This window comes from Budorcas taxicolor, chromosome 3 (genome assembly GCF_023091745.1).
Source record: "Budorcas taxicolor isolate Tak-1 chromosome 3, Takin1.1, whole genome shotgun sequence".
Lineage (NCBI taxonomy): Eukaryota > Metazoa > Chordata > Mammalia > Artiodactyla > Bovidae > Budorcas > Budorcas taxicolor.
The window spans coordinates 94,094,964-94,107,895 of NC_068912.1; the positions used below are offsets into that span (position 1 = coordinate 94,094,964).

At 41.1% G+C, this 12,932-nt stretch overlaps 1 protein-coding gene across 1 annotated transcript in view; it reads left to right on the forward strand.

Moving 5' to 3' along the window:
* Window positions 1–2,554: 2,554 nt before the first annotated feature.
* ORC1 (origin recognition complex subunit 1) overlaps window positions 2,555–12,932 on the forward strand; it is a 30,266-nt gene continuing 19,888 nt past the window's right edge. The window contains exons 1-5 of the mRNA XM_052637782.1: window positions 2,555–2,649; window positions 3,650–3,777; window positions 5,376–5,554; window positions 7,705–8,023; window positions 12,220–12,589. Of these exons, the coding sequence (XP_052493742.1) occupies window positions 2,555–2,649; window positions 3,650–3,777; window positions 5,376–5,554; window positions 7,705–8,023; window positions 12,220–12,589 (1,091 nt within the window). The remainder of the gene's footprint in view (window positions 2,650–3,649; window positions 3,778–5,375; window positions 5,555–7,704; window positions 8,024–12,219; window positions 12,590–12,932) is intronic.

Consider the following 12,932-nt stretch of genomic DNA (forward strand, 5'->3'; position numbering starts at 1 on the left):
GTATGAAGGGGTGGGGAGTAACTTTCCATTGGGCATCTGTGAAGGCCTATCTGAGGAAGTTTTACTGGCACTGAGACCTGAGCCATCCCTGCAAAGATATGCAAGAAGAGAGAACAGCAACTGTCTAAGTCTGAGGGGACTAACAACATGGTGTGCTTGAGATTCAGAAAAGCAGTCCTGAAGCGTAGGGACAGACCAAGACGGGGCAGGTTATGTAATCCAGGCCCAGAGAGCCTTCTGGTACTCCTGCCTTCTCAGCCTTTGGTAAATCATCCACCCTTGCATACAGATATGCTTATACTGTTCTCAGTGTATAGAGCTCATGATCTAGAAAAGGAGTGTTAAATTTAATTTTGGTTTAGCTTTTGAACTAGGATGCCTGTTTTAGTAAGCTAAAATATTGTCTCTATTTAAAATCATTGAAAGCATGGATCTGATGCCCTTAGATACACATGAATACCTGAGGAGTATGGAGATAGTCCTTCTGTATGCCAGTTTTTGGTTTGAAAAATGAGATCCCTGTGCCAGTGTAACCAAATATCATAGATAATGTGACAAGTCAGGGCATCTATTCTTCAGTTAGATTATTCAAGAATTGTAGAAAATATGTTGCGTGAAAGTGAAGGTCACTCAGTCATGTCTGCCTCTTTGCAACCCCATGGACCCCCAGGGACTCTGTGACTCCACAGTCCATGGAATTCTCCAGGCCCGAATACTGGAGTGGGTAGCCGTTCCCTTCTCCCGGGGATCTCCCCAACCCAGGGATTGAACTCAGGTCTCCCGCATTGCAGGTGAATTCTTTACCATCTGAGCCACCAGGGAAGAAAATGTGTTGGGAGATTCCAATTTGCTATAATATCACTCTCAGTGATATTCCGTATTTTTCAAAAATGATCGAACTTATTTACTTGCATCTTTTGTCTGTACCTCAGTAGCCTATTTTGCCTGATTTCATTGTGGAAAGGTGAAAAGTTCCAAGGAACTTCTAATAGTTCCATGTTACATCTTCCATTAAAAGGAACATATATTGAAAGGAAGTTAGAGTTAATATATTCCCTTGGACATTTATTGAGATCCAAACACTTTTATTAATATTTTAACGAACGATTATTGGATATAATGAATGCAAATGCATTTTTTACTTGAACCCAAGTCTCCAACCTGTGTTAACTCCTCGGTCTGCTGTTTGTTCATTTCTACGATGTATTTTGTAAAAATTAGATTGATTTTAGTAGTACTGTGTTGTGAATTACACTCTAAATGTTCCTAATAGTAATCATTGAGGCATCATTTGTAAGCTATGCATTTACTGACTCGATATCTTCTTTTGCTAGTTAGTTTCCTCACAGTGTATTAAAAAAATACATTTTTTAAAAGCAGAAAATTTTATGGGTCAGAATGTTCCCAAGTAGAATGTAGGACATAATGCTACTGGACTTTAGGAAATCAGCTTATTTAATCAGGATGTCTATATACTGTTCTAATTCTATTGTTTTCGACATGGACTGAAATTATTGGTCCCTCTCTCAGTAAGTCAGAGTATTCTGTTAGACTGGATTAAAAAAAATTTTTTTTAACCCAGTTTTGGCAAACTTTAGCTCTATAAGAAAAGCATTGAATTTAAAGGAAAATTATTATTTTCTTAATAGCAAACTTAAGATGATGAATTGGCATTATTATTAGGACTAGTAGATTGTTGCTTCCAAATTGTAAAGATTGTTAAATATGTTTGGATTTTTCATTCACATTTCAGTATTGTCAGTAAAATGTCTTCTTTTTTTCATGTACTTTAATACAATTGTTTCTTTTCATCTATTCACAGTACTTATATCTAGGACCTGTCAGTTGCAAAGAAAAATACTCCTTCCAACTGCCAGAGCAGTACAGGTTAGTGACACTGGGATTTTGTTTTGTTTTTAATGTAAGTGGAATGATACATTTGATAAAACCCATTGCCATTCCCCCAAATGTCTCTTGCATGTTTTTCCCTCCACCCCTTGGAAACCCTCATTTCATCCATCTTATCAGATAGCTATCCATTATTCAATATTCAGTTTAGAAAACCCCTCTAAGAAACCCTCCCGGAACAGTCAAAAGACCTGGGCCTTTACCTTAGCCTTTCTGGCTCTTTCTCTTGGCTCTGTACTGTTAGTTGTCCTTCCGTGCATTTTTATTTCATCCCTGCCTAGGTTATAAATGTTATAAATGTTAAAACTACTGTATCGCTGGCTTTTAGTTTCATGTTGGTAGATGTTTCTTATCTCATTATGTCTTGTGCCAAGTACTTCTAAATATCTGTAGTTTCTTATATTGACCTTTCTGTTTCCCTGGATAGGAAGAGATAAGGCACAGTACCAGATAATGCTGAATTGCCTATGTTTGATCTTCATAGAGCCTGAATTTTTCCTCAAAGTTTTTCTTCTAAGGCTACAACGTGTGGGAGTGTGGTAGGGGCAGAAAAGAAGGCTGAACCCATTGAAGGCAGGAACTGTGCCCCAGAATTCATCAGAGCTTGTCATGTTAACTCAGAGTTAGTGACTTTTACACAGGAGCCATGGCGTACTGTTCTGCAAGACTGAGGACCAGACAAACTTATTCGTGGGTTGGCAGGCCATTGTTGGATCAAAAACTACACTACCAAACCTACAAGTGAGTGATAGAATTCTTTAGTACTGAAACTAATAGCTTCTCCAAGCTAAGCTGTTAATAACTTGTATCCAAAGTGTCCTAGTTATTGTAGGTTGAGGAGTGTATGTGTGTGTGCTTATGGATACTCAGTCATGTCTGACTCTGCAACTGCATGGACTGTAGCCCACCAGGCTCTTCGGTTCATGCGATTCTCCAGACAAGAGTACTGGAGTGGGTAGCCATTCCTTTCTCCAGGGGATCTTCCTGACCCAGAAAAGTGAAAGTGAAAGTGAACTCGCTCAGTCATGTCTGACTCTTTGCGACCCCGTGGACTGTAGCCCACCAGGCTCCTCCGTCCATGGGGTTCTCCAGGCAAGAATACTGGAGTGGGTTGCCATTTCCTTCTCCAAGGGATCTTCCCGACCCAGGGATCGAACCCAGGTCTCCTGCATTGTAGGCAGACACTTTAACGTCTGAGCCACCAGGGAAGACCCATATGAAATGACAATAAGGCAGCAGGGGTTTGTTTAATGGAAGAAGATAGTAGCATAAATAGAGCAGCTAGTGATACAGGAAGACATTATGTCAGGTTAATAAAATTTGATATGTATGAGACTGTCTTACCTATTTCAGATAGGTTCTGTGTAATTCTGCATGATAGCAGGGTAGGATTAGATGTTACTATATCCTCTTCACCCAAGACTTCTCTGAACAATTTGATGTTGCTCTTGGGCAGCTTTCATGTCTTAGGAAGTGTTTGTTGTTCTTTGTGAATAACTGAGAGAAGTTAGGTTTCATAAGGAGGCCTCTGGATTAATCATCCATGCTAAAACAATTCATTTAACTCATTTCATCTACACTTGCATGTGACTGGTATATTGGTTTCTAGTATAATTGGTCAGCAGAGAAAAACTATTCAGGAGATTTTCCAGTTAAAGAGCATATTCTTCTGTGCCAAGAGGTCTGAAGAGCTTGGCCCACCCTACGAGATTTCCTAACTTGTTTCTCTGTTATTTCCTAGGGAGATCAGTGTGAAAAGAGAAGGTTATTCGACTGAGATTCACATCCAAGTTGGACAGTTTGTGTTGATTGAGGGGGATGATGATGAAAATCCATACATTGCTAAAGTGGTTGAGTTGTTTGAAGATGGTGAGTTTGGGGGTGGAATGAAAAGCATTCCTTGTTGTGAATGATTGGGAAGTACTCCATGATGGGGGAGAAGGGTGGTTACTGATTCCTCTGCTCAGAGCAGTATATCGGGTGTGCATATGGGGTCACTTAAGCACCAGCTGTACCCTCTTCTACCTAGTGAACGTCTTTACTCACTAGAGCAGTACTGGGAAAGAGTGGGATTGGTGGGGGGGGGGGTCTCAATAATTTAGCTTGTCCATTGTTTTTAGGAGTGGGTGAGAATGGCCGGGAAGGCAGGATTGGTGAAGTGGAAAGGATGATTTAGGAAAGGGGGGAAGGGAAAAAATAGGTGATTTGCACTCTAATAGAAATGTGTCCTTTATTTTGGCATCAGGAAGTCAGTAATTTTGCATGCAAAGTTACTTTTACTGGGGAGTTCTTAAGTTGGATTGTGTATTAGTTGATTGATGTTCCCGTCAGAAAAACAAAAACACGAGGTGTGTTATTTACACAGAGGGACTTGTATTCAAGTGTTGAGAAGGTAGGAGAGCAAACATTGGTGCTTTCCAGAGATCAATAAGGGCAGAAAGCCACTACTGCCCTTAAAGCTGGAGAAACCAAAGGGAAAGGAGTGTTAAATGGGACCTGCAAGGCCACACTCAAGCTGCTGCTAATTTTCTCTGCTGTTAACCCTCTGCAGAGTAGAGAAGAGCACTGAAAAGGAGAAATGGGGCAGAATTCCAAAAGGAAGATGAAGGATAACAACTTAAACTATATAAAACTGCCTCTTCCAAAAGCTAGAAGAGTATGTAGTAGTTAGTCCTAGCCTGTGGCAGTTTGTGCCTACAAGAACTGATAGAGTGGATGAAGATGTTTTACGTTGCAGAGACAGAGAAGATTCTTCACGAAGTATGGAGGAGAACGTCATCAATCCCACGTCCACTAGGGGGAGCACGTCAGCAGGGTGGGCTTTTGTATATGTGGTTTGGACCTTTCTGTATAGATACTAGAATTTGTGTATTGTGCTGCATCGGATGGCTCCAGTCTTTCTCTGAAGCAAGATAAGGAAGACAGGAGGCAATGATGATAGTGGCACTAATGTGTGTCTGTGCTTTCACTTGGAGCTAAGACTGGTATGGAGTGATGTTAACAGTACATTACAATGATAAAGCTGAAGACTGCAAGCATATATTGGCCAGAAGACATCTCAGTAGCTTATGCTCTGAGTCTTACTGGGAGTTTTCCACAGATTTGCAAAATTTGCTCAGTGCCTGTGATTAGAATTGCTCCTCTCAAATGCCTTTTATAATTTATTTGGTGACTGATGACACCATTGGGAATGGGGCAAAATGAGAAGAACATGGGTGCTGGGTGGAGTCAGCAAGCTGGTTGGTCCTGTGACCTTTGACACATCACTTAAGGTCTCTGTAATGGATTACTTTACCTGTAAATGGGAGACAGCCTTAGTGTCTGCCTTGTACAATTATTGTGAGGATTAAGGATAATGTATTAATCAAGTATTATCAAGTACTTAGCACACTGTCTGGCACATAAGAAGTGCTTAATGAAATGTTATCGTGTTTTCTTAACCTTACCTTTTCCATCTGTCCTTCTAGATTCTAAACTTTATTCCAAAAAACGTGCTCGAGTACAGTGGTTTATCCGATTCTGTGAAGTCCCTATCTGTAAACAGCACTTACTGGACCGGAAGCCTGACACACAAGAGATATTCTGGTATGACAACCCGACCTGTGACAGCAACATTAGTGTTGAGACCATCATTGGCTGTGTGCGGGTAGGTGGTACTTTGATATTCAGTTCTATTGTGAAGCTTATTTATGACTTGACTCCTAAACTGCATGGCCTCAAATATATTACTAGCTTTAGTTTACCTCAAAGAAATGAATTTTTCCTGTTTGTCATTGTCCCTGCTTGCCTGCCTACTTCCCTTTCAACAAATATTTACTGAAAGCACGTAACATGTGTTAGGACCCTTCGGGTGGAAGTGACATTTAGGTTGTGACCTGAGGGAAGAGCAGAAATTGGCAAAAGTATCTCAGTGGGAAATTATATTTAGCTATGATTGTGGCAGGCATAAAGTATTATGAGGCTGAATATGCTTGCTTAAATGAGGACTAGTACAAAGAGTGCTAATTGCTATAAGCAAATATATGTTATGGGATTTTATGATAAATCAGGTTCTAATGAGGTGTAGGCTGAGCTGGGACACTGGAGACTAGGGTGTGGGTTATTTCTCAAGCTACTTCAGCTCAGTTCAGTTCAGTTCAGTTCAGTCGCTCAGTCGTGTCCGACTCTTTGCAAACCCATGAATCGCAGCACACCAGGCCTCCTTGTCCATCACCATCTCCCGGAGTTCACCCAGACCCACGTCCATCGAGTCCGTGATGCCATCCAGCCATCTCATCCTGGGTCGTCCCCTTCTCCTCCTGCCCCCAATCCCTCCCAGCATCAGAGTCTTTTCCAATGAGTCAACTCTTCACATGAGGTGTCCAAAGTACTGGAGCTTCCTTCAGCTTCAGCATCATTCCTTCCAAAGAAATCCCAGGGTTGATCTCCTTCAGAATGGACTGGTTGGATCTCCTTGCAGTCCAAGGGACTCTCAAGAGTCTTCTCCAGCACCACAGTTCAAACGCATCAATTCTTTGGCGCTCAGCCTTCTTCACAGTCCAACTCTCACATCCATACATGACCACAGGAAAAACCATAGCCTTGACTAGACAGACCTTAGTCGGCAAAGTAATGTCTCTGCTTTTGAATATGCTATCTAGGTTGGTCATAACTTTTCTTCCAAGGAGTAAGCGTCTTTTAATTTCATGGCTGCAGTCACCATCTGCAGTGATTTTGGAGCCCCCCAAAATAAAGTCTGACACTGTTTCTACTGTTTCCCCATCTATTTCCCATGAAGTGATGGGACCAGATGCCATGATCTTCATTTTCTGAATGTTGAGCTTTAAGCCAACTTTTTCACTCTCCTCTTTCACTTTCATCAAGAGGCTTTTTAGCTCCTCTTCACTTTCTGCCATAAGGGTGGTGTCATCTGCATATCTGAAGTTATTGATATTTCTCCCGGCAATCTTGATTCCAGCCCTGGTGACTCAGCTGGTAAAGAATCTACCTGCAATGCGGGATTCGATCCCTGCGTTGGGAAGATCCCCTGGAGAAGGGAATGAAGGTTACCCACTCCAGTATTCTGGCCTGGAGAATTCCATGGACTGTACTGTCCATGGGGTCACAAAGTTGGACATGACTGAACAAGCTACTTAAGCCCTTCAAAATGGGTTTAGGTCATGATGTGATCATGTGGTGATTAGACGGTTGGTAGGGCAAGGAAACCATGGTTTGGCAGGACTATAATCAGATTTTTCCAATCTATGGGCTCAGCATATTGTGTGCCACGAAATAACCTTTGAGTTAAATGAGTAAAGAAGTGAAAGGTGGATGTAGAAGTTGAAGCAGCTAGATGGGTGGATTTGGAAAGGCAGAGAAGGCGTTTAGGCGGGAATGAGCAGGACTGTGACAAGCCACAGTCGACTAGTGGTGGGAAGCCATTTTGAAGAGTACTGAAGACTCGAGATAAAGTGGGGTCAGATTTAGAACTCACTGCAAATCAATTTAAGTAATCCGATCTTGCTAGAGTGGGTAACCACGGTAGGTTATTGAAGCATTGTAGACTATGCTTAGAGAAGTTTTTGTGGGGAAATCTGGCCTCGGTGAATAAAATGGATTGAAAAAACAACATGAGGCATTCGTATCAGCAAGGAGGAGTCTGGAAATATGCTATATCGTGTTCATGACTGTTTTATCTAGAAAAGTAATGTTCCAGGTAATGCAGACTTACATGCTTTTTAATCATAGCACTCATAGAGCATTCCTTGACTCTGTTGCTTCTCCTTTCTTTCTGTCTTCTCTACTTCCTAAATTCAGGTAGTAGCTTTAGCCCCAGATGAAGTCATGCCTATAGATCTGAAAAATGAGAAGACATTCTTTGTGAAACTATCTTGGAATGAGAAAAAATTCAAACCACTACCTCCAGAAGTATTTGCTCAGTTGAATAAGCTTCAAGAAGACAGTCATAGATACCAGAAGTCCATGGAAGCCAAAACTAAGAGTGCAGAAAGCCCTTCTTGGACCACAACAGAACATGCAGTCAAAAGGATCGAGTCAAGGCATTCCACTTCCAAATCTCGTCACACTGCTTCCCATCCTGTCACGCCAAGGGCGAGGAAGAGGCTGGAGCTCAGCAGTAAGTGTGAAATGGGTGATAATGGGCAGTATTCAGGCTAAAGGGAAATGGTAAAATATTAATTCATGCTACAATACAGCACTGAGTTATGCAGCATTGGGCCAAGTACTGATTGGACATATCTTGAAATATGTGTCATGTAAGATTGACCATTTTCATCATTTTAAAAAATGTACAGTTCAGTGGCATGAAGTGCATTCACACTGTTGTGTAACCATCCTCATCTTCTTCTAAAACAGTCTTTCCAACCTTTAAGCAGTAACTTCCCATTCCCTCGTGCCCCATCCTCTGGCAACCACCTTTCTACGTTTTGTTTATTCTTGTCTCCTTTGTTGTAAATTAATTGACCATATATACTTGGGTTTGCTTCTGGGCTTTCCATTCTGTTCCATTGATCTGTGTCTCTGTTTTTAATGCCAAAACCAAATGATTTGGATTACTTATTGCTTTGTATTGGGTTGGCCGAAAGGTTCATTTGGGTTTCTCCATGCCATCTTACAGAAAAACCTGAATGATGCTTTTGGCCAGCCCAATAATATAGCTTCAAATCAGGGACTACGATGCATCCAGCTTTGTTCATCTTTCTCAAGATTGCTTTGGCTTGTTGGAGTAAGATTTACTTTTTTTTAAGGCTGAATCATAGCCATTGTACATATATACCACATTTTATTTATTCATTCACCTGTCAATGGACATGTGGGTTGCTTCCACCTTTTGGCTATTGTGACTAATGCTGCTATGAAATTGAGTTTACAAATATCATATCGAGTCCCTGCCTTCATTTTGAATATGTACTCAGAAATGGAACCATGACAGCTGCATCAATTTTCTTTTTACAGTCTCATCAATAATACTAGAGTTCCATTTCCCCACGTCCTCACTAAGTATTTAGATCTTGTTATTTTATATTGTTATTTTCCGTGGCTTTGATTGTAGCTATCCTAATGGGTGTGAGGTAGTATGTCATTATTAACATTTTCTTAATGATTACTAATGTTAAGCCCTATAATCAGCTAATTCTTTAAGAGCCCAGCTACTAAGGTGACATTGCTTTTAGATCCTTAGCGGAAGAACTAAGAACTATATATATGTATTTGTTATAATCTTAAAACTCTTAAATTCATACTGATACTTCTAATCTACAGCACAGGGTTCTTCCCATCCTTCCCACGTTGCGTAATTCCAAATTGTAATTAATTTGTTATTCTTTATATTTTTAGAATATATTCCACTGAGGGAGTAATGTTACTTTGATTAAATATTTTAGTTCTGCTAATCGTTATTTATTGGTGATATACAGTTAAGTTCTTTGATTTATGTTTAATTTTAGGGCTTTTCCCATCTTTGACTTATAAAACATGTGAAACATTAGCACAGAGTCAAAATAAGACAAGTGTCCTCAGAGAAGCCCCATCCCTTTCTTTATCCTCTCACCCTGATTCTGCCTCATCTTTTTGTAATAAATTTTATTAGTTTCCGGTTTATTTTTCTCCTAATTTTATTTCCCATTATTTCTTAGCCAGTAGAGCATTATACTGGATGTATTATTTTCCCTCTTAACTTTTTTCACTAATAATGTGTCTGGAAGCTACTCCATGGCCATTCTATGAGCTCATCCTCATCCTATTATGTGTCCTTAATTTTTTTGTTTCTGTGCCAAGTTCATTGAGTAGTCTTGAAACTTCCTAGTATAATGTATGTTTCAGTTCAGTTCAGTTCAGTCACTCAGTCCTGTCTGACTCTGCAACCGCATGGACTGTAGCACGCCAGGCTTCCCTGTCCATCACCAACTCCTGGAGCCTACTCAAACTCATGTTCATCGAGTTGATGATGCTATACAAGCATCTCATCCTCTGATGTCCCCTTCTCCTCCCGCCTTCAATCTTTCCCAGAATCAGGGTCTTTTCCAGCGATTCAGTTCTTCACATCAGGTAGTTTCAGCTTCAGCATCAGTCCTTCCAGTGACTGTTCAGGACTGATTTCCTTTAGGATGGCCTGGTTGATTCTCCTTGCTATCCAAAAGACTCTCAAGAGTCTTCTCCAACACCACAGTTCAAAAGCATCAATTCTTCGGCACACAATTTTCTTTATAGTCCAACTCTCACATCCACACATGACTACTGGAAAATCCGTAACTTTGACTAGGCGGACTTTTGTTGGCAAAGTAATGTCTTTGCTTTTTAGCATGCTGTCTAGGTTGGTCATAGCTTTTCTTCCAAGGAGCCAGTATCTTTTAATTTCATGGCTGCAACCACCATCTGCAGTGATTTTGGAGCCAAAAAAAAAATAAATAAAGTCTCTCACTGTTTCCATTGTTTCCCTATCTATTTGCCATGAAGTGATGGGACCAGATGCCGTGATCTTAGTTTTCTGAATGTTGTTTTAAGCCAACTTTTTCACTCTCCTCTTTCACTTTCATCAAGACGCTCTTTAGTTCTTCGCTTTCTGCCATAAGGGTGGTGTCATCTGCATATCTGAGATTACTGATATTTCTTCCGGCAATCTTGATTCTAGCTTGTGCTTCATTCAGCCTGGCATTTCGCATGACGTACTCTGCATATAAGTTAAATAAGCAGGGATATACAGCCTTGACGTACTCCTTTTCCTATTTGGAACCAGTCTGTTATTCCATGTCCAGTTCTAACTGTTGCTTCTTGACCTGCATACAGGTTTCTCAGGAGGCAGGTAAGGTGGTCTGGTGTTCCCATCTCTTTAAGAATTTCCCACAGTTTCTGTATGTTTAGGAGCTGAATATGAACATAATGAAACTTTCTGGAAATGCAGACGACTACTAAAGAAATAATTTGTACAGTCACCATTTAGAAATAATTGCGGTATTTTTTTCACTGTTGATTTTGTAGGACCTTGAAAGTTAGGGTAAGAAATTTAAACTTGACACAGTGACATAATTAGATGTGGCAGTTATGAGGAAAATATTATGGATTGTTTCTGACAGAAAGATGGAGAAATGAGACATAAAGGAGACTAGGATATTGGGACATTCTAGACATGCGTTATTCTCGTATTTGCCACACAGGTGCTAGCTGACTTCTTGCCTTGCCTGCAGCAGCATTTCCACACACACCCTGTGCTGTGGCTGAAGTGAACTCCGCCCAGTGCTTTCCTGTCTCGCTGCCTTAGCTCACATCAATCTCAGTTATTCTCTTCGCTCGTCCCCCTCCTTCCCCTTTCAACTCTGTTGAAATTTTGCCTTTCTTTCAAGGCCTGTCTCAAGAGCTGTATTTATTAGCCTGCAAGCGAGCTAAGTTGCTTTATTCGTGTCCGACTCTCTGCGACCCTATGGACTGTAGCCCGCCAGGCCTGTCTGTCCAGTGGATTCTCCAGGCAAGAATACTGGAGAGGATTGCCATGCCCTCCCTGCAGGGGATCTTCCTGACCCAGGGATCGAACCCACATCTCTTATGGTCTCCTGCGTTGGTAGGCAGGTTGGTGACCATTAGAGCCATCTGGGAAGCCCTATTTATTAGCACTAGATGCTTTAGGATCATTATTAAACTTGATATTATAGACATTTATGCATCTCATCTGCCCTGTTAGACTAGAGTATCTTAGGATGGGAACCAGGATTGGGTCTCATTCAACTTTTGTCTCCTAGCACCTGGTATATACCTTGGCATTTTAATAGCTCAATTGATGAGCTATTCGTCTGTGAATGAATGTCCAGGTTCTTGATGCCTTTGATCATGATGAAATTGGAGGAGCCCCAAATGTGGTTCTGTGTACTCTCAAAGCCCAGTTGATTGCCTGCAGGATCCATTTCTCCACTGGTATAATCTGGGTTAAGAAAAAATGTAAGGCCTTGGTGTTACTCAACAGAGTCATTGGAATAAATTTCAGATGGGGTTGAATGGGGCTTGAGGATGTGCAGTATCACCCTGGTTGAGAACAACTGTTCTGGGAGATTACTTCATGGAAAACCTGATGTTTGAACATTTATCTATGAAGCCTGAGTTAACTGTTTCAGCTAGCAAAATTATCCTTAGAATTTAAGAGAGAGACTAAAAATATAAGAGCTACCTGACCTGGGAAAAGATAGTATAGAATAATTCCAAATATGGATAATTCATGTCTTTGCATCACTCAGTGGAAGAATTTATCTCTAAAGAGATTAGCAATCTGTACAGTGCTTGTTATAAAATTCACACACTGTCTATAGTGATTTCTCTTGAACTTAGGTTTCCCTAGGACTCCTGACACAAGGATTTCACAGGCAACTTCGTGTGCCTCATTGGATTCTCCTGGAAGAATGAAACGGAAAGTGGCCTTCTCTGAGATCATGTCACCTTCAAAGAGGTCTCTGCCTGATGGTTCTCAGACCTCATCTCCAGCTCTGAAAGCCCCAGAGAAAACTGGAGAGATTCAACACTCCTGTACCAAAGATGCCAGGAAGACTTCACCTGATCGTGGCATGATCCTGAGAACTCGAGTCCCAGCTTTGAAAGCAACAGAGACTAGTGAAGAAAGAACACTTACTCCTACCAGCGGGGGATGGAAATCCTCAGTGGTGCCTTCTGTGATTCTGAAACCAGAATACATCAAAAGAAGGTGACTGGGGATGTTATCCTGCCTCCCACAGAGCAAATCAAGATCCTTCACATGATGGAAATGTGTGGGTCACAGCCAGTGAATCTGTCTATGTCACAGAATCACCAGCTTTCCTAAAATCCAGATTTCTGAGCCTCTCCCCAGATGTAGTGAATCAGTCTCCAAGTGTTGGGCCCAGGAATCTGTATTTTTGAGACACTCTTAGGATGATTCTGATATACCCAGCTTTCCTTTGGGGATTGCTGCTCCAGAAGATAATTCCCAGACCTGAATTGCTTCACAGTCTTGGATTTCATTGCTTGCTTGGCTCTTAACCACATTTTAACAGTGATTTTCTTAGTCA